Source organism: Aotus nancymaae, unplaced genomic scaffold (assembly GCF_030222135.1).
Source record: "Aotus nancymaae isolate 86718 unplaced genomic scaffold, 86718_ANA_hifiasm-v0.15.2.pri h1tg000011l, whole genome shotgun sequence".
Lineage (NCBI taxonomy): Eukaryota > Metazoa > Chordata > Mammalia > Primates > Aotidae > Aotus > Aotus nancymaae.
Genome location: NW_026988422.1, coordinates 32,123,027 through 32,150,486, shown reverse-complemented (window position 1 = coordinate 32,150,486; position 27,460 = coordinate 32,123,027). Strand labels below are relative to the sequence as shown.

General features: G+C 42.9%; 1 protein-coding gene across 10 annotated transcripts in view; it reads left to right on the top strand.

Annotated features, from left to right (window-relative positions):
- Positions 1 to 27,460, top strand: part of RPGRIP1 (RPGR interacting protein 1) — a 97,089-nt gene that overhangs the window by 39,482 nt on the left and 30,147 nt on the right. For 3 of the 10 annotated variants that reach the window (XM_012466168.3, XM_021674849.2, XM_012466143.3), the window contains 13 exons: positions 2,356 to 2,379; positions 3,386 to 3,532; positions 4,629 to 4,702; positions 9,844 to 9,989; positions 11,794 to 11,954; positions 13,055 to 13,213; positions 13,631 to 13,748; positions 16,540 to 16,992; positions 17,154 to 17,305; positions 17,732 to 18,074; positions 19,276 to 19,460; positions 19,737 to 19,988; positions 21,702 to 21,840. In XM_012466168.3, the coding sequence (XP_012321591.2) occupies positions 2,356 to 2,379; positions 3,386 to 3,532; positions 4,629 to 4,702; positions 9,844 to 9,989; positions 11,794 to 11,954; positions 13,055 to 13,213; positions 13,631 to 13,748; positions 16,540 to 16,992; positions 17,154 to 17,305; positions 17,732 to 18,074; positions 19,276 to 19,460; positions 19,737 to 19,988; positions 21,702 to 21,840 (2,353 nt within the window). Of the gene's footprint in view, positions 1 to 2,355; positions 2,380 to 3,385; positions 3,533 to 4,628; positions 4,703 to 9,843; positions 9,990 to 11,793; positions 11,955 to 13,054; positions 13,214 to 13,630; positions 13,782 to 16,539; positions 16,993 to 17,153; positions 17,306 to 17,731; positions 18,075 to 19,275; positions 19,461 to 19,736; positions 19,989 to 21,701; positions 21,841 to 27,460 lie in introns of all 10 variants that reach the window. The other 7 variants (XM_021674851.2, XM_012466164.3, XM_012466173.3 and 4 more) reach the window with 6 other exon arrangements.

Below are 27,460 nucleotides of genomic sequence, written 5' to 3'. Positions count from 1 at the left end.
TGGGTTTCAGCACCAAATGTTAAAACATTCATTCTGAATGAAGTGACCCCCCAAACAGACTTTGTGTGATCAACATAGCTGTTTATTCTTCTGGGTACAGACGGGCTGGGCCCAAAAAGGGCATTAGTGAAGGGTGGTGGGATAGGAGTTGGTTTTACAGGTTGTGGGAAAGGCAGTGGAAAGTTAACTTTTGTAATTTTAGGGCAGTTTTTTGCAAGTGGGAGGAGGTCGTAGGTTTGCAAGCTGGGAGGGGAGTCCTAGGGTGTGGGGTCATGAGGTTGGCCAAGGTCGGTTACAAGGTCCAAAGGCTTTGTCAGTTGAGGCCAGAACAAAAAACAATAGATGAATGTCTCAGGTTTGTTAGACACCGCAGGGGTGATCATTTCTTCCAGGAAACTCATCTGGGGTGTACGTGCGGGTCACAGAAATTACCACGCCATTCATGGTATGGTCAGACCTTACACCTATCTCTACTAAAAATACAAAAATTAGCCGGGTGTGGTGGCAGGTGCCTATAATCCCAGCTACTTGGGAGGCTGAGGCAGGAGAATCACTTGAACCCAGGAAGTGGAGGTTGCCGTGAGCCAAGATCATGTCACTGCACTTCAGCCTGGGAGATGAGAGCGAGACAGTTTTTTTTGTTTTTGTTTTTTTTGACAGGGTTTCACCATGTTGGCCAGAACTGGTCTCAAACTCCTGACCTCAGGTGATCTGCCTGGCTCAGCCTCCCAAAGTGCTAGGATTACAGGTGTGAGCCACCGGAGACTGAGTCTTAAAAAAAAAAAAAGTCAGCACTGGCAGTGGTGCCTCAGAAGTAGTAGAACTACTTCACACTAACCAGTTTAGGACTACACAAGATGAGTCCCATCCAGCATCAGGATATAGCTTGTAGGTAGGATTTTAGAAACCATTCCTATTTCTAACTTCAGGAATTGTTTTTCCCAGTCCACCTTAAAAATATTACTGCTTTAATCACAGATCAGGTAAAAAGGACAACATGTACAACCTCAACTAAAATCCTGTTGTAACCTAGACAGTGCAGTGGTATGACATCAGAAGAAAAGTTGCAGCTCTTTTTGGATCCCCCAAAGTGTGTCTGCACTCTTCTTCAAACGGGCCTCTTCCTCAGGAGTTAGTCACCTTCACAAGGTCTGAGATTCCATTCTGTTCCAAAACGCAAGGAGCACTAAGGAAGACACACTGCAGTTGCCCCTTAAGCCAGGTGGATGTTCACAGTGTGTTTTATAACTTCCTGGCTCCTTCACTGAACATGCCTACTCCAACATTTTTTCCCAGTCAGTCACATCCTGGGATCCAGTGTATAAATCCAATATCGCATGTCTTGTGCGTAATTGTTTCAAAGGATTTTATTTTGTGAACTATATATATAATAATCAGTAGTGTATGTTACCATATAATGTAACAAGGCCTACATATAAACAATGCAACTAACTATCCAAGTGTTATACCAACTAAAACCCCCAATAAACCTTGAACAATGAAAAAAAGTCGGGAGCCCGAGGCAGGTGGATCCCTTGAGGGGTGTTTGAGACCAACCTGCCAACATGGTGAAACCATGTCTCTACTAAAATACAAAAATTAGCTGGATGTGGTGATGGGCACCTGTAATCTCAGCTACTTGGGAGCCTGAGGTGGGAGAATTGCTTGAACCTGGGAGGCAGAGGTTGCAGTGAGATGAGATTGTGCCACTGCACTCCAGCCTGGGTGACAAGAGTGAGACTGTCTCAAAAACAGAAACTTGCCTCTCATATTTACTATAAGGATTAAATGAGATAATATATGTGAAATGATTATAATCATGTAGCAGGCAACGAAACATATAGCAACATGTAACACATAGGAACTACTCAACTAATAATAGCTGTTATGATCATTTTATTTTGCTAAAACTGAAGAGACCTTTCTGAAGCATGCTAAGTAATAGTACCTAGCTTAAGATTAAACGTTTTTCTTGGATAATCCACCAAGTACAATACAAATGTGAATAAATGACCCTTCATTCTTTTTTTGTCTTTTTTTTTTAATTTGTTTGGTTTTTTTTTTTTTTTTTTTTGCCCTTCTACCCTCCTGTCTTTTTTTTTCTTTTCTTTTCTCTAAGACTACCTGTCAAGATCCTTCATTCTTTTTTAAGACATGGTGTGAATGTCTGCAGTCACAGACTACTTGGCAAGCTAGGGCAAGGGAAAAATAGCAACAATTAGTAAACAAGTAAACAAATTGACTTGTTTTATAAGATTTTTAATAATGTCTTTAAAAATGTTAAGGATTTATATTACAGTGATAAATATATCATGAAATTGATAAATCAGTAAAATAATGATTTCTTTCTTGCAGGCATACGAAACCTTGCTCCAGAAGGTACTTAATGAGAATTTTTTGAGTCTGTCTTAGTAACCAGAATAATCAAACCCAAAGAAATCTGTGTTCATCTCCCAAGTAACATATAACACCAGAATTTAGCTAACTAAATTAAAGTTATATCACATAGCTTCTATTTAAAATGGTACTAATATCAAAAGATACTTATTGCACTGTTTTCATAAAAACTGAAATACAAGATCTGAGTTGAGAAATATTTGGAATGGTATTTTTAAGCCTATTGTTGGAGCAAATTATAGCATTTGCTCAAAACTTGAGTATTCTAGCTTGTGTGAGGTGATGAGATATAACAAAGTTGTTGCAGATATTCTCAGATGGTCTTAACTATTTGGTCCTACTCACTCACCACTGTGAGTGGGCTGCATGTGGAGCTGGGTGAATGTCTATGCTTAAGAATCACCAAGGGCTGGGCGCAGTGGCTCACGCCTGTAATGCCAACACTTCAGGAAGCCAAGACAGGTGCATGACGAGGTCAGGAGATCGAAATCATCCTGGCTAACACTGTGAAACCCCATCTCTACTAAAACAAAAAATTAGCCAGGCATGGTGGTATGCGCCTGTGGTCCCAGCTACAAGAGAGGCTGAGGCAGGAGAATTGCTCGAACCTGGGAGGCAGAGGTTGCAGTGAGCCGAGGTTTCACTATTGCACTCCAGCCTAGGCGACAGAGTGAGACTCTGTCTCAATAAAAAGAAAATCGGTTCCACATAGCTGGGAACGTTAAAAAAAAAAAAAAAAAAAAAAATTAAGGTTCAAATAATGAATTACAGTTGCCCAGAATGGAAAACCGTACCTACCAGGGAAATTACACTTCCAGAGAAATGCTAGGGTGAAAAACAAGGTCAATTTACAGTACAAAGGTAACACATTATTAATCAAAGTAATCCTTTGTGACATCTACTAGAGAGTGCTAGGGTTGCTGGTGTCTGGAGACCACTCGTGCTGAGTGATATGACCATTCCCAAAGGTACTTTCCTTTTGCCCCAGAATCAGGGGATCCTGAGTGCAGCCCATGAGGCCCTCCTCAACCAAGTGAATGAGCTCAGGGCAGAGCTGAAGGAAGAGAGCAAGAAGGCTGTGAGCTTGAAGAGCCAACTAGAAGATGTGTCTATCTTGCAGATGACTCTGAAAGAGGTAAATGATAACAGTTGAAAGATATCATCTGCATTCCAACTTCAGGTATGTTCGAATGTGTATCTTTTTTTTTTTTTTTTTTTTGAGACAGCACTGTCACCTGGGCTGGAGTGCAGTGGCGTGATCTTGGCTCACTGCAACCTCCACCTCCCAGGTTCATGCAATTCTTCTTCCTCAGCCTCCTGAGTAGCTGAGATTACAGGGGTATACCACCACACCCAGCTAATTTTTTGTATTTTTTTTAGTAGAGCCAGGGTTTCACTATGTTGGCCAGACTGGTCTTGATCTCCTGACCTTGTGATCTGCCCTCCTCAGCCTCCCAAAGTGCTGGGATTGCAGGTGTGAGCCACCACGCCCAGCCTAGAATGTGTATCTTAGCAACAATATGAGTATTGCTTTTTTTTTTTTTTTTTGAGACAGAATCTCACTCTGTTGCCCAGGCTGGAGTGCAATGGCACGATCTTGGCTCACTGTAGCCTCTGCTCCCTCAATTCAAGCGACTCTCCTGCCTCAGCCTCTCAAGTAGCTGTGATTACAGGTGCCTGCCACTATGCTCAGCTAATTTTGTATTTTTAGTAGAGACAAGGTTTCACCATGTTGGCCAGGCTGGTCTCAAACTCCTGACCTCAAGTGATGCACCTAGCGTGGCCTCCCAAAGTGTTGGATTACATGCATGAGCCACTGTGCCCAACCCGAGTATTGCATTTTTTTCAAATGAGGGGGAAAAAAAAAAAGAGGCTCCAAGGGGTTAAATCACTTGTTTAAGATTATACCATTGGGGGGAAAGCTTGGATTTATACTTAAGTCTGTTTTTCAAAGTCCTTGTTCTTTCATAATGTTTTCCTGCTTCCATAACAGTAGAAACCCAGAGACAATGGAGACTTATTTTGGAAAATCTTCATTAATTCCAATGAAAGTTTCTAGCCCACCTTCAGTTGGTTCAGGTCCTTCTAGTTGAATGACTTCTCGTAGACACTGGAGATGGGGATAGAGATGCTCTCACCCATACTCATCCCTGCCACGGAAAAGGGAAATTCTCTGCAGGGAGGGTTTTACCTTTAAAATTTTATCTCAAGGACTCTACTGTCACTCTTAGTTTCAGGGGAGAGTTGAAGATTTGGAAAAAGAACGAAAATTGCTGAATGACAATTATAACAAACTCTTAGAAAAGTGAGTACCATATTTGGGTCCCAGAGCATTGTTACTATAAAAGACATTACAGGCTGGGCGCAGTGGCTCATGCCTGTAATCCCAGCACGTTGGGAGGTTGAGGTGGGCAGATCATGAGGTCAGGAGATCAAGAACATCCTGGCTAACGCGGTGAACCTTCTCTACTAAAAATACAAAAAGTTATCTGGGCGTGATGGCACGCATCTGTAGTCCCAGCTACTCGGGAGGCTGAGGTAGGAGAATAGCTTGAAGTTGGGAGGCAGAGGTTGCAGTGAGCTGAGATCACACCACTGCACTCCAGCCTGGGCAACAGAGCAACACTCTATCTTTAAAAAAAAAAAAAAAAAACCGGGTGAGGTGGCTTACGCCTGTAATCCCAGCACTTTGGGAGGCAGAGGCAGGTGGATCACCTGAGGTCAGGAATTCCAGAACAGTGTGACCAACATGGAGAAACTCTGTCTTTACTAAAACTACAAAATTAGCCAGGTGTGGTAGTGCATGCCTCTAATCCCAGCTAGTAGGGAGGTTGAGGCAGGAGAATTGCTTGAACCCGGGAGGTGGAGGTTTTGGTGAGCTGAGATCGTGCCATTGCACTGCAGGCTGGGCAATAAGAACAAAATTCCATCTCAAAAAAAAAAGACATAGAAAGCTCTTTCCAAATACCTAGCATTGGTAACTATATGGGGAAATTAGTACTCAATATTGTTAGTGAGAATATAAATCGGCAGTTTTTTGGAAGGAAATTTGACACTGTTAAAATGTTAAATGTGAAAATCTTTTTTTAAACCAGCAATTTTCTTTTTTTTTTAAGACATATTCTCTCTGTCCCCCAGGCTGGAGTACAGTGGTGGTCCTGGCTTACTGCAGCCACAGTCTCCCAGGCTCAAGCAATTCTCCCACCTCAGCCTCCCCAGCAGCTGGGACTACAGGTGTGTGCTCCCACACCTGGCTAATTTTTTTTCTATTTTTTGTAGAGACAGGGTTTTGCCAGGTTGCCCAGGCTGGTCTTGAATTCCTAGGCTCAAGTGATATGCCTACTTCAGCCTCCCAAAGTGTTGAGATTACAGGCATGACCCACCATGCCTGGCCCCCAATTTTTTTGGGGGTGGGGGGGAATAAAAATGAAAAAAATTCTTGTGTATGTGCAAATATATGTATATAGTAAGAATGTTGCTGGGTGCAGTAGTTCACACCTGTAAACCTAATACTTAGGGAGGCAGATGTGGGAGGATAGTCTGAGCCTAGAAGTTCCAGACCTGTCTGGGCAATATAGTGAGATCCTGTTGTCTACAAAAAGGATACTTTTGCACTAATCTAGTAAGAATAAATAAATAAAATTTTTTAAAAAGAGTGTTAATTACTGCCCTGTTAGTAATAGTAAAAAACAAACAAAATCAGAAAGCACTGATAAGAGATTGATTACACAAAACATGCTACATCCTCACAATGAAGTGCTATGAAGCTGTTAAAAATGAGATAGATGGCCGGGTGTGGTGGCTCACACCTGTAATCCCAGCACTTTGGGAGGCTGAGGCAGGCAGATCATGAGGTCAGGGGTTTGAGACTGGCCTGACCAACATGGTGAAACCCTGTCTCTACTAAAAATACAAAAATTAGCTGGGCGTGGTGGTGGGCACCTGTAGTCCCAGCTACTTAGGAGGCTGAGGCAGGAGAATTGCTTGAACCTGGGAGGCAGAGGTTGCAGTGAGCTGAGATCATGCCACTGCACTCCAGCCTGGGCGACAGAGTGAGACTTCATCTCAAAAAAAATAAAAATAAAAGTGAAGGTGCCCTTTGCCTTATTCTAATCCTCTTATCTCATTAAAGGTTTGTGGAGGCCAGGTGCAATGCCTCACACCTGTAATCCCAGCACTTTGAGAGGCTGAGTCGGGCAGATTGCCTGAGCTCAGGAGTTCGACACCAGCCTGGGCAATATGGCAAAACCCTGTCTCTACTAAAAATACAAAAAATTAGCCAGGTGTGGTGGTGCGCCTGTAGTCCCAGCTACTCAGGAGGCTGAGGCAGGAGAATTGCTTGAACCCAGGAGGAGGAGGTTGCAGTGAGCCGAGATTGCACCACTACTCCAGCCTGGGCAACAGAGCGAGAATCTCAAAATGAAAAATAAAAAAATTAGCTGGGCATGGTGGGGTGCATCTGTAATCCCAGCTACCTAGAAGGCTGAGGCAGGAGGATTGCTTGAGCTGGGGAAGTTGAGGGGGCAGGGAGCTATGTGCAGTGCAGTACAGTGAGAAAGTGAGACTCTCAAACAACCTGGAAGTAAGAAAAAAAAAGTTTTTAAAACTTAAAAGTACTTTCTGACCTAGTACAAGGCAGAGGGTTAGATTGAAGAAGTCTTATGGGAGCATATGGGAACAACCGATGTTCTTCAACTTGATGAAATAAAGCATTGTGGGATTATCCACTTTGATAGACATTACCCTGTGATAGACGTTACTATTCGCCTCTCCCCTTTATCTCTCAAAATACTTCTTGAGTCATTACATGGTGTATGGTCAGGAAATGCCAAGAAATCTTAATACTAGCCTAAGTAAGATTGATTGATTGATTGGAGTCAGAGTCTTGCTCTTTTGTGCAGCTGGAGTGCAGTGGCACGATTTCAGCTCACTGTAACCTCTGCCTCCTAGGTTCAAGCGATTCTCCTTCCTCAGACTCCCAAGTAGCTGGGACCACAGTTGTGTGCCACCACTCCTGGCTAATTTTTGTATTTTTTTTTTTTTTTTTTTTTTTTTTGAGACGGAGTTTCACTCTTGTTACCCAGGCTGGAGTGCAATGGCGCGATCTTGGCTCACCACAACCTCCACCTCCTGGGTTCAGGCAATTCTCCTGCCTCAGCCTCCTGAGTAGCTGGGATTACAGGCACACGCCACCATGCCCAGCTAATTTTTTGTATTTTTAGTAGAGACAGGGTTTCACCATGTTGACCAGGATGGTCTCGATCTCTTGACCTCATGATCCACCCGCCTCGGCCTCCCAAAGTGCTGGGATTACAGGCGTGAGCCACCGCACCCGGTCTTAATTTTTATTTTTAATGGAGATGGGTTTTCACCATGTTGGCCAGGCTGGTCTTGAACTCCTGACCTCAGATAATCTGCCCATCTTGGTTTCCCAAAGTGCTGGGATTACTGGTATGAGCCACCCTGCCTGGCCAGTAAGTTACTTTTTTATTATTTTTTTGAGACGAAATGTCCCCACTGTCGCCAGCTGGTGTGCAGTGGTGCGATCTCGACTCACTGCAACCTCCGCCTCCCAGGTTCAAGCCATTATCCTGCCTCAGCCTCCTGAGTATCTAGATTTACGGGCGCCCACCTTCACACCTGGATAATTTTTTTTTTGTATTTTTAGTAGAGACAGGGTTTCACTATGTTGGTGAGGCTGGTCTCGAACTCCTGACCTTGTGATCCACTGGCCTTGGCCTCCGAAAGTACTGGGATTACAGGTGTGAGCCATGATGCTGGGCCTGTTGTTTCTTTTGTTTTGTTTTTTTTTGGGGGGGGAGAGCGGGGAAGACGTTAAATTATTTTTAAACCACATTTATTAAAATGATAAGAAAAAAGACAGAAATAATTGTTTGATTATCAGTGTCATTTCGTTTGCATTAATGATCAAGAACCAGCCATGTGATCAGGCATGGTGGCTCATGCCGACCTGTAATCCCAGCACTTTGGGAGACTGAGGTGGATGGATCACCTGAGGTCAGGAGTTTGAGACCAGCATGGCCAACATTATGAAACCTTATCTCTACTAAAAATACAAAAATTAGCTGTGCATGGTGGTGGGCACCTGTAATCCCAGCTACCAAAAGGCTGAGGCAGGAGAATCACTTGAACCTGTGAGGCAGAGGTTGCAGTGAGCCAAGATTGCACTCCTCACGCCAGCCTGGGTGACAGAGCAAGACTCTGTCTCAAAAAATAAACCAAAAAACAAAAAATGGTTTAGTACTCAGAGACCAGAGAAGAAAAAAAAAGTGTACAGGCACAGTGGCTCATGGCTGTAATCCCAGCACTTTGGGAGGATGAGAAGGGTAGATTATAAGGTCAGGAGATCAGGGTCATCCTGGCCAACATAGTGAGACTTCATTTCTACTAAAAATACAAAAAATTAGCCGGGCATGGTGATGCATGCCTGTAATCCCAGCTACTCAGGAGGCAGAGTCAGGAGAATCACTTGAATCCGGGTGGCAGAGATTGTGGTGAGCCAAGATTGTGCCACTGCACTCTAGCCTGGCAACAGCAAGACTCCCTCTCAAAAAAAAAAAAAAAAAAAAAGATCGCCCTTTTGTTTTTTTTTGTTTTTTTTTTTTAAAAAAAGACCGTGTTTCACTCTTGTTGCCCAGGCTGAGTGCAATGGCACAATCTTGGTTCACTGCAACCTCTGCCTCCCAGGTTCAAGCGATTCTCCTGCCTCAGCCTCCCGAGTAGCTGGGATTACAGGCATGCGCCACCACACCTGGCTAATTTTGTATTTTTAGTACAGACAGGTTTCTCCAGGCTGGTCTCAAACTCCTGACCTCAGGTGATCCACCTTCTTTGGCCTCCCAAAGTGCTGGGATTACAGGCATGAGCCATAGCGCCCAGCCAGCCATACGTATTTTATACCCAAAATGGGTCTGCTCTGATAGCTAGATACGTTAGGGTGAAGGATGCAGTTGTTGAAGAGTTTAATTCCTGCCCTTCGGCATAATAATTTATAATCTAGGTCAAAGGCAGATATTCTCTAAACTAACTGTTGGTGAAAGTAGTTGGAGGAATGGGGTGTGAGAAAAGGAAGATTTTGTTCCTCATTTCTAATCTGGCAGGCCTATAAATGTCTTGGTACATACATAGTTCCCTGATAAAAGAAAGCCATCATGATGGAGAAGTTCCTTGGGAAATGGATATGACTTGCAGTGTTTGCTCAGTGAGATGTCTGAGACCTAAACAGAAGTGGTACTGAGCAACAACTCAATAGGACTCAAAAATTCCAAGGCAGTTGGTAAACGATAGTTACAAATAAAGCAACGGCAGAGAAAATGTGTAGGGGAATGAATGGGGAACTAGGCCCAGAAGATGCTGAAACTGTAATAAAGATGTCATGTCACATACCTTGGAGTATCCATCTGAGAGCTTGCTTTCCATTGTCAGCATGCTGGACAGCAGTAGTCAGCCTGACTGGAGCAATGAGCTCATAGCGGAACGGCTACAGCAGCAAGTCTCTGAGCTACAGGATCAACTGGATGCTGAGCTCGAGGAGAAGAGAAAAGTTTCTCTTGAGCTGTCCAGGGAGAAAGGTAGGTTGGACGTTGAAGAGCTCTCTCAAATGTGGCATCCTATACATCTGGTTTGGGAGAAGAGAACTTGGGCCATCATTTCTTCAATCCCCTCACTTGATCCTATTCTTTTGTGGGTTGTGGGTAACTAGAATGAGAACACTAGCAATAGATAAGATCTACAATCAGGAAAGCATGACACCTACCACTCATGCATACTTTTTCCTATATAATGTCTTTCTATTTGAGAAGATGCTAGTTTGTTTTTTTAAAAACATTCAGTTTATTGAAAGTTTTTTTTTTTCGTGTGTTTTTGTTTTTTTGGGTTTTTTTCTTAATAGAGACAAGGTCTCACTTTGCTGCCTCTGTTTTTGTTTTTTTATGGGAGAGTCTTGCTCTGTCACCCAGGCTGGAGTATGATGGTGGGATCTTGGCTCACTGCTACCTCTGCTCCCAGGTTCAAGACATTCTCTTGCACCAGCCTCCCAAGTAGCTGGGATTACAGGTATAAACCACCACACCTGGCTGAAAGTATTGAAAGTGAATTTCTGTCTTTTATTCTTATCAATCATTTTAGAGGTAACTGGAAGACTTTTTTTTTTTTGGCCACCAAATACTTGAGAAGCAAATTACTACTCTTGGTTACCACTACCATTTCACTTCCATCTTAACTCTTGGATCTCGGGAGATAGGTATTTGGAACATTTTAAAATACTGTCAAAAAGACCTTACTACTTTTCCTAGCCTGAACCTTAATCTTTAGTCTTATCAAATTTATATCTCATCAGGTTTTAGTGTATTCAAATAGAAACCAAAGGAAAACAAATATCAAGAAAAATAAAGGCAAGAACCACAAAATAAAATTTTAGGAGCACATGCCAAGGACCAATTAGTATGTATGAAGCACATGTGAAGTCTTTCTTATAAGGACCTTCAGGGCAATCTAATTTAATCTGTTCTCTAATGCATAATGATGAAATGATCTGCCCACTAAACACTGATTACCTTTCTTCCTGGAAAAACACACACATGGACTGGTGTGGCTCACACCTGTAATCCCAGCACGTTGGGAGGCTGAGGCCAGCAGATCACATGAGACCAGGAGTTCGAGACCAGCTGGTTAACCTGGTGAAACCCCGTCTCTACTAAAAATATGAAAATTAGCCAGTCATGGTGGTGCGTGCCAGTAATATCAGCCACTTGGGAGGCTGAGGCACAAGAATCACTGGAGCCTGGAGGCAGAGGTTCCAGGGAGCTGAGACTGCACCACTGCTCTCCATCCTGGATGATGAAGTGAGAATCTATCTAAAGAGAAAAAGAAAAACACACACATTGGAACACAGATGCCCATTCTCCCTCCAGGCCAGGGTGGGTGTGAAGATGGGTGCCACAGAGAGCTAATAACCAGAAGTCAGAATGGAGTGGGGGTGGAGTTGGTGAGATACTGGGTTTTTTTTTTTGTTTTTTTTTTTTTGTTTTGGTTTGTTTTTTTTTAAACTGCAAATCAAGAGATACTGGTTTCAGTGGCGTTGTCCAGAAAAGTTTGGATTGTCCTAGTCAGTCAAGTGACTCCCTTTCTGTTTTGTGTTCTACCTTCCAGGCTACCATTCTGCAGGTGCCTTTTATTTTTGGAGTACAAGTATCACCTCAGTTTACTGCCTCAATAAGCTAGAGGCTCCCTCTGTAGAAATAATAGAGATTTGCTTCTCAAATTTATAAAATTAATTAAACCTTAGTGGGAAAATTCAATTCACTCTTGATCCAACTCTGACCATGGTTATAAATAACTACAGAGTTTCAAATTTCTGGATTATTTCTTCCCCAGCTCAAAATGAGGATCTGAAGCTTGAAGTCATCAACATACTTCAGAAGCATAAACAGGAACTAGAGCTTCTCCAAAAGGCAGCCGAAGTTTCCCAACCTCCTGACAGACAATCTGAACCAGCCACTCCCCCAGCTGTATTCCAAGAGAATACTCAGAGTGAGGTAAGTTCCTCTTTAAACAAAGTAGTCCACTCTGCAGAAAGGTCTCTGGCAAATATCCCTAGGGGAGATGATGAGATTAGAAAACTAATATTTGTCCTGATTAAGGACACGCTTTTTTTTTTTTTTTTTTTTTTTTTTTTTTTTTTTTTTTTTTGAGTTAGAGGTTTATTCTTATTGCCCAGGCTAGAGTGCAATGGCATGATCTTGGCTCACTGCAGCCTTTGCCTACCGGGTTCAAGCAATTCACCTGCCTCAGCCTCTTGAGTAGCTGGGATTACAGGTGCCCATCACCACACCTGGCTAATTTTTTGTATGTTTTTCTTTGAGATTGAGTCTTGCTTTGTCACCAGGCAGGAGTGCAGTGACGTGATCTTGGCTCATTGCAACCTCTGCCTCCTGGGTTCAAGCAATTCTCCTGCCTCAGCCTCCTGAGTAGCTGGGACTATAGGTGTATACCACCATACCTAGCTAATTTTTTTTTGGTATTTCTAGTAGAGTCAAGGTTTCACCATGTTGGCCAGACGGTCTCGATATATTGACCTCGTGATCTACCCACCTTGGCCTCCCAAAGTACTGGGATTACAAGCATAAGCCAACACGCCTGGCCAGTTTTTTGTATTTTTAGTAGAGACAGGGTTTTGCCATTTGGGCCAGGCTGGTCTCAAACTCCTGACCTCAGGTGATCTGCCTGCCTTGGCCTTCAAAAGCTATGGGATTACAGGTGTGAGCAACTGCGCCTAGCAGAGGACACTCTTTGAAAGACTATGAGAGGGCCAAGAATAGAGAACTTCATGAGCTCCACCCATTTCTTCCACTCTTTGCAGCTCATAAAATTTAGAATCTTTTTCACATGAGGACTTGAAATTATCTGTGGACGAGCAAACAGCCATTAGCAGCTGTATAACCTCCCTTCACTGCTGCTATGGAACATGAGGACTAAGGGAGAGAGCACCTGTGAAGTAATACAGGTCCTTTTTTACATTTTAGAGTAATTTCTGCTGCTGGCATTTTACTACTACCAACAACTGTTTGATAGAGAAGAGTTATTACTTTACCTGTCATATTTATACTCCCTTTTACCAACGCATTTCCCTCTACAGCCAAGTGAACCCCAAAACCAAGAAGAAAAGAAACTATCCCAGGTGCTAAATGAGTTGCAAGTATCACACGCAGAGACCACGTTGGAACTAGAAAAGACCAGAGACTTGCTTATTCTGCAGCGCAAAATCAACTTGTGTTACCAGGTGCAAGGAAAGACGGTACAGGAAGGGAATGATAATAGGAACATGGGAACCACTCACAGGACTGGGAATGAATACCTAAGTTTCCAGGGCTGATGCCAGGTGATGTGCTATCCTGAGCAAACACAGAATGGCTGTCCTTTGAAGAACTTGAAGATTCAAATTCTTCATGCCCACAGCACCTTGGCACTAGGATCCAGTGATGGGGCCAGTGTACGGCTTCTGGGTTCAAATTTTGCCAATCCTAGGAACTACCCTGTGGCACCAACAGCACACAACTAGTATTGGAAGGGTCTGTGAGGAAACCAAGCTTTCTAGTGAATGAACCTGCCCCTCTAAGGATAGCAGTCTTCTTGACCCTGCCAGTGCCACATTTTTATGCTCTTTGGTCTTAGGCCACTGAGACAGAAAAGTTCAGACATTATTTTGTTTCAGGAGGAACTGGAGGCAATGACGACAAAAGCTGACAGCGATAATAGAGATTACAAAGAAAAGCTGGAGAGGTTGACTCGACTGCTAGACCTCAAGAATAACCGTATCAAGCAGCTGGAAGGTATTTTAAGAAGCCATGACCTTCCAACATCTGGCAAGTCCTAGTCCTCTGTCTTCCTCACTTTGGGACCCTTCCACAGCTAACAACTGTGTTCCCCTCTGTGTACCTGTCAAGAAGGGTGCCTCTCATATCCTTAGCATATGGCTTATCCCTCTTGTTCTTTATCCTATTATGTTTGTTGTTTGTTTTGTTTGGAGATGGAGTTTTGCTCTTGTTGCCCAGGCTGGAATGCAGTGGCACAGTCTCTGCTCACTGCAACCTCCACTTCCTGGGTTAAAGCAATTCTCCTGCCTCAGCCTCCAGAGTAGCTGGGATTTCAGGCATCCACTACCATGCCTGGCTAATTTTTTGTATTTTTAGTGGAGATGCAGTTTTACCATGTTGGCCAGGCTGGTCTCGAACTCCTAACCTCAGGTGATCCGCCCACCTTGGCCTCCCAAAGTGCTGGGATTACAGGTGTGAGCCCCCGCACCTGACCCATCTTTATTGTTTTAATGCATGTTAGCAGCTTCTTTCCCTCCATAATATTTCTCTGGTTTCTCTGTAGAGTTTCAACAGGGGCTAGAAATTACTTCCAGGGGCTTAATTCTGTTGTGAGAATGAGAGGGCCATTGTTGGCCCTCAGATTGGTGATGTAACACACAATCTCTCTCTCTCTCTCTCGCTTCCCTTTCTTGTCCCTCTCTCCTAGTCACTGTTTCCTCAAAGGAGTTTTAATTAGATAATAGAACTTCACCACTCATCTCCTATATTTTTGTCAGTGATTTCTCTCTTAAAGTCTCTAAAATCTTTGTTGCAGTTTGAAGATGTCGACAGTGACAGGGCAGCTGGCTGGACACTGAATGCAAATTTCATATTATGGTGCTTCCTATACTTAGTATAGTCACTGCTGACCAGAGCCTGCTCTCAGCCTTGTTTGTCAAGACATTTGGCTTTGTTAGTATACCCAGTGGTGAAAGATCTGACTCACAGAAAGCAAGTTAATCAGAAGCTGACATTTAAACATGAATGTTTGTTATTTTACAGTAGTGGTTATTCCATTGCTGCCATAAGAAATTTGGAACCACACTTTAGGGAAGCCCTCTTACAGGAAGCAAAATCAGTAAGTAGGTTTCTCGGTGAGCATGGACTAGAATAAAGGGACATAAGTCTCTCTGGGGCATGGTTTATACATGCCAGCGTGAGTCTGATAAAAGGTCATTGCAATATTAACAAAGGAAATTCTCCCTTGGATTGAAATTCTCATGGCTTTCAGAATCAGGGCCTTTCTCCTGGGACAGTGCAGGATAAATGCTCTTACCTACTTCTGAATATTTATTTGCTTTAGCTAATAGTTCTTTATTTTTTTATTTTTAGCGAATAGTTCTTTGATTACTGGTAAGGCTAAAGAGTTTTTCTATGTTCACCAGTTATTCGTATTATTCTTTTTGAGAAATGACCATTCCTATCCTTTGCCCACTTCTTAGTAGTATCTTACAGATTTATAGAAATTCTTTTTATGCTAAGACTATTCATCCTGCATCATGTAATACAAAATTTTAAGTATATTACACTTTTTTGTTTTGTTTTTTGTTTTCTTTAGTGTATTCATATTAATCTCAATTAAGAAAACAGTCTCGTGTGTGTGTGTGTGTGTGTGTGTGTGTCGGACATGAAGACATTCTGATGTATCCTGAATATTTTATTTTACTGCTTTAACTCTTAAAATAGGACTTTCAGCAGCAGCAGCACACTATGATGACTCAAATATTCTCTAATTAGAAGCAGGCTATATATCAAAGTTTCTGATTGGTTGGACTTGGGAGATAATGCCCAGATTTGCTAGACTGTCTACCCATCTTTGTATCCCACTGCCAATATTTTCTGCCTCTTTCAGTAAGTCTCCTTTCCCACCTTTTACTCCGATACTCTCTCTTTTTTTTTTTTTTTTTTTTTTTTTTGAGACGGAGTTTCGCTCTTGTTACCCAGGCTGGAGTGCAATGGCACGATCTCAGCTCACCGCAACCTCCACCTCCTGGGTTCAGGCAATTCTCCTGCCTCAGCCTCCTGAGTAGCTGGGATTACAGGCACGCGCCACCATGCCCAGCTAATTTTTTGTATTTTTAGTAGAGACAGGGTTTCACCATGTTGACCAGGATGGTCTTGATCTCTTGACCTCGTGATCCACCCGCCTCAGCCTCCCAAAGTGCTAGGATTACAGGCGTGAGCCACCGCGCCCGGCCCTTTACTCCATTACTCTTTAACTTAGAGAGTTCTTTTTGCCTTCTTATGTTGAAACCAAATTCTGAACAGAATGAAAGATCTTGTGACTGACCTGGCTGGAGAAGGAGAAACGTTTCTTGGTGGGACTCAATATAATGTCATAGACACTATGTCTACACCTTGCTATTATCTCCATGGTCAATATACCAAATATGTAGAAATACTCATATTTTTGTGTTTCTAGTCCTTCTTTTATGGAATTACCAACTAATTCCTAGGGCCATGATGTATACTAAAACAATGTCATCTGTAAGATAAAATGTGCCCCCAGGGTTTCCTAAGTTTAGTGTTTACTTTCCAATCACTCCTTTTGTACCTTCTTCCCGGAGCTGGCATTGGATTATTTGGCTATCAGAATTCAATGCTCCTGGTTGTCATTCTGTTGCTTTTCCTTTTGAATTGTGGTTTCTTGAAATAATCACAACTCGGACTTCCACCATGTGTTTTATTTTTCTTTTGTCCACCCTCCTCTACCCTGAGAAAGAGCTCCCTACCCTTTAATGGATAGGCAGTTTTCTTTCCCCTCTAGAACAGCTCAAAGATGTTGCTTATGGCACCCGACAGTTGTCATTATGTTTGGAAACACTGCCGGCCCATGGAGATGAGGATAAAGTGGACATTTCTCTGCTGCATCAGGGTGAGAATCTTTTCGAACTGCACATCCACCAGGCCTTCCTGACATCTACCGCCCTGGCTCAGGCTGGAGACACCCAACCTACCACTTTCTGTACCTATTCCTTCTATGACTTTGAAACCCATTGTACCCCATTGTCTGTGGGGCCACAGCCCCTCTATGACTTCACCTCCCAGTATGTGGTGGAGACAGACTCCCTTTTCTTACACTACCTTCAAGGGGCTTCAGCCCGGCTTGATCTCCACCAGGCTGTGGCCAGTGAGCACAACACTCTTGCTGCAGGATGGATTTGCTTTGACAGGGTGCTAGAGACTGTGGAGAAAGTCCATGGCTTGGCCACACTGATTGGTAAGTGCTGTCAGCTTCCTGCAGCTCCCTGCACCAATGCAGAATTTCCCAAACTCTATAACTGCTTTTCTGGTCATTTCCTATTTTCTTCCTTTTTCTTTGTTCTTGATCATTGCCGCACCATCTGTATTCTCCATGATTTCACACTTGCTGCTGCCCAGGAGCTGGTGGAGAAGAGTTTGGGGTTCTAGAGTACTGGATGAGGCTGCATTTCCCCATAAAACCCAGCCTACAGGCCTGCAATAAACGAAAGAAAGCCCAGGTCTACCTGTCAACCAATGTGCTTGGAGGCTGGAAGGCCCAGGAGAATCAGGTGAGAAAAAGGATGTGCTGAGGCATCTCAGAGGAGCCTCAGCTAATCAGCTCATGAGAACAGTTCCGTCTTCCACTCTCAATAAGTATTTGTTGAATGTGAATGAAAGAGAAAACTGTCACACCACCACTAGTCTGGATTATTCCCTTGGTCAGGCTTGAGTCTAAAGTGAAATTATGCCTTTGAAGCTAGCGACATCCTTGCTGTGTAGCTTCTCTGTGCCATTCTCTAAGTCGTGAGGGGTAATATCTCCCTCAGATAACTGCCAGAGCCAGTTTGCAGGCAGGTAAAGATATTAGGTTTCTTCCTGACCCAGTTGGATTAGTTGTTTTCTACATCATAGCTCTTCCTCACCATGGATCCTAGGCCTCACCTACAGCACTCTGGGGCTGCCTTTTCCTCAATCCATGACCTACATCTTTCCAGTTCAGATCGGAGTCTCGGGAACCTCAGAATGAGCTACGGATTGAAATCACCAAGTGCTGTGGCCTCCGGAGTCGATGGCTGGGAACTCAACCCAGTCCATATGCTGTGTACCGCTTCTTCACCTTTTCTGACCATGACACTGCCATCATTCCAGCCAGTAACAACCCCTACTTTAGAGATCAGGCTCGATTCCCAGTGCTTGTGACCTCTGACCTGGACCGATATCTAAGGCGGGAGGCCCTGTCTATACACGTTTTTGATGATGAAGACTCAGAGCCTGGCTTGTATCTTGGCCGAGCCCAAGTGTCTTTACTGCCTCTTGCAAAAAACAAATCTATTAAAGGTGGGAGTTTGAGGTTATTACATCTTCATGTTCTCTTCCCAGTGTTGTCTCCCTGTCCTGATTCTACTTTTCTTTGATTACTTGCTTGAAGCAGTCTCTTAAAACCTGAAGAGAAAGGACTTTAGAATATTGGCAGCAGAGCAGAAGACTTAAGAGTCTCACTGCTCGTGTGGAAACACTCGTGGCTTCTGCTTCTTTTCAGCCACAAAGATAGCATTCCTAAGTGGGTAGAGCCAGCAACCTGAATTCTATGCCTCTGAATCTCAACAAACTTTTCCAGGCTCCATAATGCTGTCTAGTATCTGTCTTTACTTAAGGCCTGTTGTTAGTGCATGACTAGAGAGATACCTGATTATGCTGAGACCTTCACATTCCCCCATCCTTCTCTCACTTCCTTTAAACACTGGGCGCAAGTTAGAGAGATTTCCACACCAGACCATGACAAAGGCAGATTTCTTGGATTTTTTTCCCCCAGTGTGGAGCTGAACTCCATACTGTCTTTCCTAACTTTCATGCCTAGGGTTGTGGGGATGTACCTAGGAGGGGCCAACTCTTTGACTACAGTCCTGGGAGAGTGAGGCGGGGGTATCTGTGTTCTCGTTAGAAAGTGGGATAGCTGCAGCCAGAAACGACCACATTTAACAAGGTTTTGGATACTCTAGGAAATGTGTGCAGCTCTCTCCTGAATATAACTGCTTAAAAAAAGGCTGACAGTTCTGGACACAACTCCTTCACCAAACAGGGGAGGCAGTATGTGTCATCCATTAATCAGTGTTTCAAAACAGATGTCTGACATTTGGAAAAAGCTATTTTGCTTAAGTTTTCTTGGGACCACTTGGGTGTAGATGACAGTTTTCTTGGTATGCCTAAGGCACAGTAAGCACTTGATAATAGTAATAATAATGCAATCTTGTTTATTGGCTGGATGACTGATGACAAGCAAGCTGTACTCCTTTTCATACACCTTTCACTATCTCTTCCTGAACCCTAGAGATACCCATCTTCCCCAATTACTATTCTAACTGCACTGCTATTTGATGTTACTTCTGAGTGTATCATCATCGTAATTATTGATGGATATTAATTAGTTGCTGATAAAATGTGATGAAATTAAACATGGGAAGGAAATAGATAAGGTTCTGGCAGATGTTCACTTGCTTACTTCATGTGATCAGGTCTTATTAATGTGTTTATGTCTTAGGTGATTTTAACCTCACTGACCCTGCAGAGAAACCTAATGGATCTATTCAAGTGCAACTAGATTGGAAGTTTCCCTATATACCCCCTGAGAGTTTCCTGAAACCAGAAGCTGAGACTAAGGCGAATGATACCAAGGACAGTTCAAAGATCTCATCTGAAGAGGAAAAGGCTTTGGTTCCTTCCCAGGTAACTCTCCAGGACTCCACAGGTAGTAGATCACTGCCAATCCTATGGAGCAGATTTGAAGGAGACAGCATTACAGTTGGAGTAAAAGAAATTCCCTCTGTGAATGTCATATGTCCTGTGAACTTAATATATATCACCCATAATGCCATGAATCTACTGATGGAGCAAAAATCTTGGTTTTATTGTGGAAAGGAGAGAGAGATAACATCTCTCAGCTCCATGAGGAGGTAAATGAAGTCTAATGCTAGTTCCTAAATCCCTTTCTTGCATTTCTAGGTTGTTAAACTACCATCTTGTAAGGCTGTCTCTGATCCTTCTATTCAGGACCAGATGGCATCTCCTGAGGTTCCCATTGAAGCTGGCTGGTATCAAGCAAAGAGAAAACCTCCTCACGGGGGAGAAAGAAAGGAAAAGGAGCACCAAGTTTTGAGCTACTCAAGAAGAAAACATGGCAAAAGAATAGGCGTTCAAGGAAAGAACAGATTGGAGTATCTTAGCCTTAACATCTTAAATGGAAATACACCTCAAGTAAGAGCATAAAAACTCTGAAGCACTACATTGTGGGTTATACTGTCCCCAGATGTTCTCACAGATAGAAGCAGAAGCAGACACACAAGCAATAATCTGCCGGGCACAGTGGCTCATGCCTGTAATCCCAGCACTTTGGGTGCCTGAGGTGGGCAGACCACCTGAGGTCAGGAGTTGGAGACCAGCCTGGCCAACATGGTGAAATCCTGTCTCTATTAAAAATACAAAATCAGCCAGGCAGTGGCTCATGCCCATAATCACAGCACTTTGAGAGGCTGAGGTGAGCAGATCATGAGGTCAGGAGTTTGAGACTAGCCTGGCCAACATGGTGAAACCCCATCTCAACTAAAAATATAAAAATTAGCCAGGTTTGATGGTCAACGTGGTGAAACTCCATCTCTTCTAAAACTACAAAAAAATTAGCTGGGCATGGTGGCACATGCCTGTAGTCCCAGCTACTCAGGAGGCTGAGGCTCCACATCCCAGGTTCAAGCAACCCCCCTACCTTAGCCGCCCAAGTAGCTAGGTCTACAGGCATGTGCTTCCACGCCTGGCTAATTTTTTGTATTTTAGTAGAGAGGGTGTCACAGTGTTGGCCAGGATAGTCTCAATCTCCTGACCTCATGATCTGCCCACGTTGGCCTCCCAAAGTGCTGGGATTACAGGCATGAGCCACAGTGACTTTTTTTTTTTTTTTTTTGGAGATCAAATCTCCATCTACCACCCAGGCTGGAGTGCAATGGCACCGTCTCCTCAGCTCACTGCAACCTCTGCCTCCCGGGTTCAAGCAATTCTCCTGCCTCAGCCTCCCAAGCAGCTGGAATTACAAGTGTGTGCCACCATGCCCAGCTGATTTTTGTATTTTTAGTAGAGACGGGGTTTTACCATGTTGACCAGGCTGGTCTCGAACTCCTGACCTCAGGTGATCTGCCCGCCTCGGCCTCCCAAAATGCTGGGATTACAGGCATGAGCCACCATGTCTGGCCAACAAGTACTAACTTATAAAAATTAAAAATAGCTAGTATTGGCTGGGCTCATGCCTGGAATCCCAGAACTTTGGGAGGCGAAGATGTGCAAATTATATGAGGTCAGGAGTTTGAGACCAGCCTGACCAACATGGTGAAACCCTGTCTGTACCAAAAATAGAAAAATTAGTGAAGTGTGGTGGCGGGCTCCTGTAATCCCAGCTACTCAAGAGGCTGAGGCAGGAGAATCGCTTGAACCTGGGAGGTAGAGGTTGCAGTGAGCCAAGATGCTGCCACTGCACTATGGCCTGAGCAACAGCAAGACTGTCTCAAAAAAGCAACAAAAGTTAAATAAAAAGAGCTGGCCAGGCGTAGTGGCTCATGCCTGTAATCTCAGCACTTTGGGAGGCCGAGGCGGGCGGATCACGAGGTCAGGAGATAGAGACCATCCTGGTTAACATGGTGAAACCTTGACTCTACTAAAAATACAAAAATTAGCCGGGCATGGTGGCAGACACGTGTAGTTCCAGCTACTTGGGAGGCTGAGACAGGAGAATCACTTGAACCTGGGAGGCGAGGGTTGCAGTGGCTGAGATTGCACCACTGCACTCCAGCCTGGTAACAGAGCAAGACTCCGTCTCTAAATAATAAAATAAAAAGAGCTAATATTGAAAAAGAAGGAAGGAAGAAATGAAGGAAGAAACCCAAGATATTACCAGCTATGTGGTATTGTTGTTTTATTCTGAAGCAGATGAACTACACTGAATGGAAATTCTCAGAGGCTAAGAGCTCCATAGATGACGGCTTTAAAAATCAGCACGAGGAAAAGGAAGTGACATCGTCCCATTCAGCACTGAAACAGAAGGAACCCCTACATCCTGTAAATGGTATTGTCTTTTAAAATCTATTTTTTTTCCCCAGCACTTTGGGAGGTTGGGACAAATGGATTACAAGGTCAGGCATTCGAGACCAGCCTGGCTAACGTGGTGAAATCTTGTCTCTACTAAAAAATACAAAAATTAGCCAAGCATGGTGGTACACACCTGTAATCCCAACTACTTGGGAGGCTAAGGCAGGAGAATCGCTTGAACCCGGGAGGTGGAAGTTGCAGTGAGCTGAGATTCTGCCACTGCACTCCAGCCTGGGTGACAGAGCAAGACTCCATCTCAAAAAAAAAAAAAATCTATTTTTTCCTATTTAATCATTTAATTTTTTTTGCCAACCTAGTTATTTACTTTTCCCCTTTATTTTAGCCGGGTGTGGTGGTGCATGCCTGTAGTCCCAGCTACTCAGGAAGCTGAGGCAGAGAATCGCTTGATCCCGTGAGGCAGAAGTTGCAGTGAGTTAAGATCACGCCACTGCACTCCAGCCTGAGTAAAAGAGCAAGACTCTGTCTAAAAAAAAAAAAAGGCCAAATTTAGACAATCTCAATAAATGGAGAAAAAGGATTTTGTAATTTCTAATTTCCATTAGTGATAAGAACTCTCAGAAAACTAGGAAGAGAAAGAACTTGCTTCAAACTGATAAAGTAAGCCAGGCATGGTGGCTTACGCCTGTAATCCCAGCACTTTGGGAGGCTGAGGCAGGTGGATCCCGAGGTCAGGAGTTTGAGACCAACCTGGCCAAGATGGTGAAACCCTGTTTCTACTAAAAATATAAAGCTAGCCAGGCGTTGTGATGGGTACCTGTAATCCCAGCTACTCAGAAGGCTGAGGCAGAGAACTGCTTGAACCCGGGAGGCAGAGGTTGCAGTGAGCTGAGATCTCACCACTGCACTCCAGACTGGGCAACCGAGCAAGACTCTGTCTCAAAAATAAATAAATAAATAAAATAAACAAACCCAAACTGATAAAGTAAAAACATCATACTCAGTGGTGAAAACTGACTTTTTCCTTAAGATTGAGGACTAAGAAAGGATGTTTGCTTTCCCTACTCCTACTGAACATTGTAGTGGAGATTTTAGTCAGAGCAATAAGGCAAGAAAAAGAAATGAAAATCCCCACCTTGGGGAGATAAAAAGAGCCAGGTGTAGTGGCATGTGCCTGTAGTCCCAGCTACTCAAGAGGTTGAGGCAGGATACTACACTCTAGCCTAGGAAACATAGCAAGACCCTGTCTCTTAAAAAAAAAAAAAGAAAAAAGAAAAAGAAAAAAATTAAAGTCATACAAATTGTGGGAATAAAGAAGTAGTGCTGTCTTGATTTGCAATTGACATGATCTTACATTTAGAAAATCATAAGATATCTACAAAAAAAACCACTAGAACTAAAAACAAATGAATAAGGCTGCAGGAGCTATGTACCAAAGTCAATTTTGTTTCCATAGACTAGCAACAAACAATCCTAAAAATCAAGAAAACAATTACATTCACAATTTCATACAAAAGAATAAAATATTTAGGAATAAACTTAACAAAAGAAATGCGAGACCTATATACTGAAAACTATGGAAGTTCTTGAGAGAAATTAAGATTTAAATAAATGGAAAATGTGCTATGTTTATGGATTGGACAATTTAAGATGACAATTCTTCCCAAAATTTATATAGAAATAAAAAGAACCAGCTGCGTGCAGTGGCTCACGCCTGTAATCCCTGGACTTTGGGAGGCTAAGGCAGGTGGATTAATTGAGACCAGGAGTTTGAGACAAGCCTGGCCAACATAGTGAAACCCCATCTCAATTAAAAATAAGAAAATTAGCCAGGTGTGGTGGCTGATGCCTGTAATCTCAGCTACTTGGGAGGCTGACGCAAGAAAATTGTTTGAACCTGGGAGGCGGAGGTTGCAGTGAGCCAAGATCATGCCACTACACTCAAGCCTGGGTGACAGAGTGAGACTGTCTCAAAAAAAAAAAAAAAAGAAAGAAAGACATAGTAATTCAGACAGTGTGGTATTGGCATAAAGATAGATTTATAGACAGGTGAAACAGAATTGAAAATCAGAAATAAAATCTTATATTTATAGTCAATTGATTTTCCACAAAAGTTCCAAGGTAATTCAATAGGGAAAAACTAGTATTTCCAATAAATGGCATTGAGACAATTGTATATTCATATTTGAGGGGGCTGGTGGGGAAAGAACTTAGCCCTTACCTCACACCATACATAAAAATTGAGCAAAATTTATCATAGATCTAAATATTAGAACCAAAATTATAAAATTTCTAAAACCGGAGAAAATAGTTTCAAAGAACTCTTACAACTCAGTAAGACAACTTAGTTTGAAGAGATATTTCACCAAAAAGAGATCTCTGTGGCTAATAACCATATGCAAAGATGCTCAATATCATTAGTCATTAGGAAAATGCAAATTTACAGTACAATGAGATACCAGTACATAGAAACTAGAATTGTTATATTTCAGAGGCTTTTAATACCCAGGGTTAGTGAGGAGATGAAAAAACTGGAACCTTATACATTACTGATGGAAATGTAAGACTTACGGCCACTCTGATAAACATCTGGGCAGGGTGTAGTGGCTCATGCCTGTAATCCCAGCACTTGGGAGGCTGAGGTGGGAGGCTGCAATGAGCTGTGACCTTGCCACTGCACTCCAGCCTGGGTGACTGAGTGAGACTCTGTCTCAATTTTTTTTTTTTGTATAGAGACAGGGTATGGCCGTGTTTTCTAGGCTGATCTCGAACTTCTGCGCTAAGTGATCCTTGGCATCCCAGAGTGCTGTGATTATAGGCGTGAACCACCACACCTGGCCTAAACATATTTTATATTTAACCTATCAATTCTACTCTTAAGTACCTACTCAAGGGAGATAAAAACATTTGTCCACCCAAAGACTCGTATCCAAATATGCATAGCAGCATTATTCATCATTCAATGTAAGGAAAAATTTATTAAACAAGAAACAAAATTGTGGCATTAAACATGTATAGTATGTTGGGAAAAAAAATTAACCATAAAGAAATATTGGCTGGGTGCAGTGGCTGAGGCCTGTAATCCCAGCACATTGGGAGGCCGAGGCAGGTGGATCACGAGGTCAGGCATTTGAGACCAGCCTGGCCAACATGATGAAACCCCATCTTTACTAAAAATAGAAAAAAATTAGCTGGGCATGGTGGCAGGTGCCTGTAATCCCAGCTACTCGGGAGGCTGAGGCAGGAGAATCGCTTGAACCAGGGAGACAGAGATTGCAGTGAGCCGAGGTCCTGCCATTGCACTCCAGCCTGTGCAACAGAGCTAGACTCCATCACACACACACCAAAAAGTTGACTACCTGACAGAATTTTTGTTCATCAGGAGATTAAACAGGCAAGCTGTGGAGTAGAAAAGATATTTGCAACACATGTAACTATCAAAGGGATTGAATTTAGAAAATATACACAATTTTTACAGATGAAAAAGCACAACCCAATAGAAAAGTGGACAAAAAAGATTGGGGACCATGGCTCGTGCCTGTAATCCCAGCACTTTGGAAGGCTCAGGAGAGCAGATCAGGAGTTCGAGATCAGCCTGGGTAACATAGTGGGACCCCCATCTCTACCAAAAGGAAAAAAAAAAAGCCAGTGTGGTGGTGCACACCTGTGGTTTCAGCTACTTGGAAGCTGAGGTGGGAGGATCGCTTGAGCCCAAGGTGGGGCACGGGGCAGAGGTTGCAGTGAGCTGAGACTGCACCATTGCACTCCAGCCTGCATGACAGAGCAAGACCCTGTCTCAAAAAAGTGGGCAAAAGACTTGACACTCAACAAAAAGCAAAGTCAAGTGTCCACTAAAGATGTTCAACATTTTAAAATAATCAAATAAATGCAAATTAACCACTAAAGAGTCACCAGACTGACAGAAATTAAAAAGTCTGCTAATACCAAGTGTGAATAAGGATGTGGTACAAGGGAAATTCTTTCACACTGCTGATGGGAGTATAAATCTGTATAATCATTTTGGAAAACTTTGTTAGCTACTCAAATAGATTATATGTATTCCTTATGGCCCAGCCCTTTTATTCCTGGGCATATGTACTTATATGTATATCATGATACTTGTTCCTTAGAGCAAAACAGTGTGAACAACACAAATGTCCATGAGTAGTAGACTAGATAAGTAAATTATGGTACACTCATATAATACTATACAGGAAGGAAAAATAGTAGTTACTTGCAACAGTATATATCCTTCTTAAAAATATAATTGTGGGCCGGGCGCGATGGCTCACGCCTGTAATCCCAGCACATTGGGAGGCCGAGGTGGGCGGATCACCTGAGGTCAGGAGTTTGAGACCAGCCTGGTCATGATGGTGAAACCCTGTCTCTACTAAAAATACAAAATGAGCCAGGCATGGTGGCACAAGCCTGTAATCCCAGCTACTCTGGAGGCTGAGGCAGGACAATTGCTTGAACCTGGGAGGTGGAGGTTGTAGTGAGCCAAGAGCGAGCCATTGCACTCCAGCCTGGGCAACAAGAGCGAAACTTCATCTCAAAAAATAAATATATAATTGTGGATAAAATAAGCCAAACATACACAAAATATATCATGTATGACTCTATATAGATTTCAAAAACAGATAAATCTAAATTATAGTGTTTAGGGATTGCATAGCTCAGTAGTAAAAATAGGAAGCAAAATAAGGTAGTGAATTTCAAGTTAGCCTGTTTTTATTTAAAACTTGGATATTTCATTCCTTTATGGCTTTTTGCACTAGTTTTGATTTTCTCATTAAAACTATGTGTGTTGGCTGGGCGCGGTGGCTCATGCCTGCAAACCCAGCACTTTGGGAGGCCAAGGCAGGTAGATTACCTGAGGTCAAGAGTCCAAGATTAGCCTGGCCAACATGGCAAAATGCTATCTCTACTAAAAATACAAAAATTAGCTGGGGTGGTGGCATGTGACTGTAATCCCAGCTACTTAGGAGTCTGAGGCAGAATTGCTTGAGCCCAGGAGGCAGAGGTTGTAGTGATCTGAGATCACACCACTGCACTCCAGCCTGGGCAAGAGAGCAAGACTCCATCTCAAAAAAAACAAAAACAAAACAAAAAAGAACAGTGTTTTTCTTGATTATTGAGTTTTTAGCACCCTTCAGATTTTATGCCTAAGGTCAGTGCCTCAAATGCTTTACTCTAGTTCTGACCATGGTCAGAATAGTGGTTATTCCTAGGGAAAGGGAAAGAGGGTTATCATCAGGAAAGGGCACCCTTTGGTCATCTGGAGTGCTACCAATGTTCTATTTATTGGCTGAGTGGTGATACAGATATTCATTTTACAAAAATGTAATAAGTTGAACATTTATATTTTATGGGCTTTTCTATGTGCTTGAAAAAATAATGAGAGGAAAAATATAAAGGTAGATATAGAATTACTGTGAAAAGGGAGTCTTTACTACTTAAACTTTTTTTCTAAATCTCTAAAAGTATATATGTATATATGTGTGTGTGTATGTATTTATTTATTTGAGATAGAGTCTCTGTCACCCAGGCTAGATTGCAGTGGCACAATCTCAGCTCAGTGCAATCCGAAGTTCAAGCGATTCTCCTGCCTCAGCCTCCAGAGTAGCTGGAACTAAAGG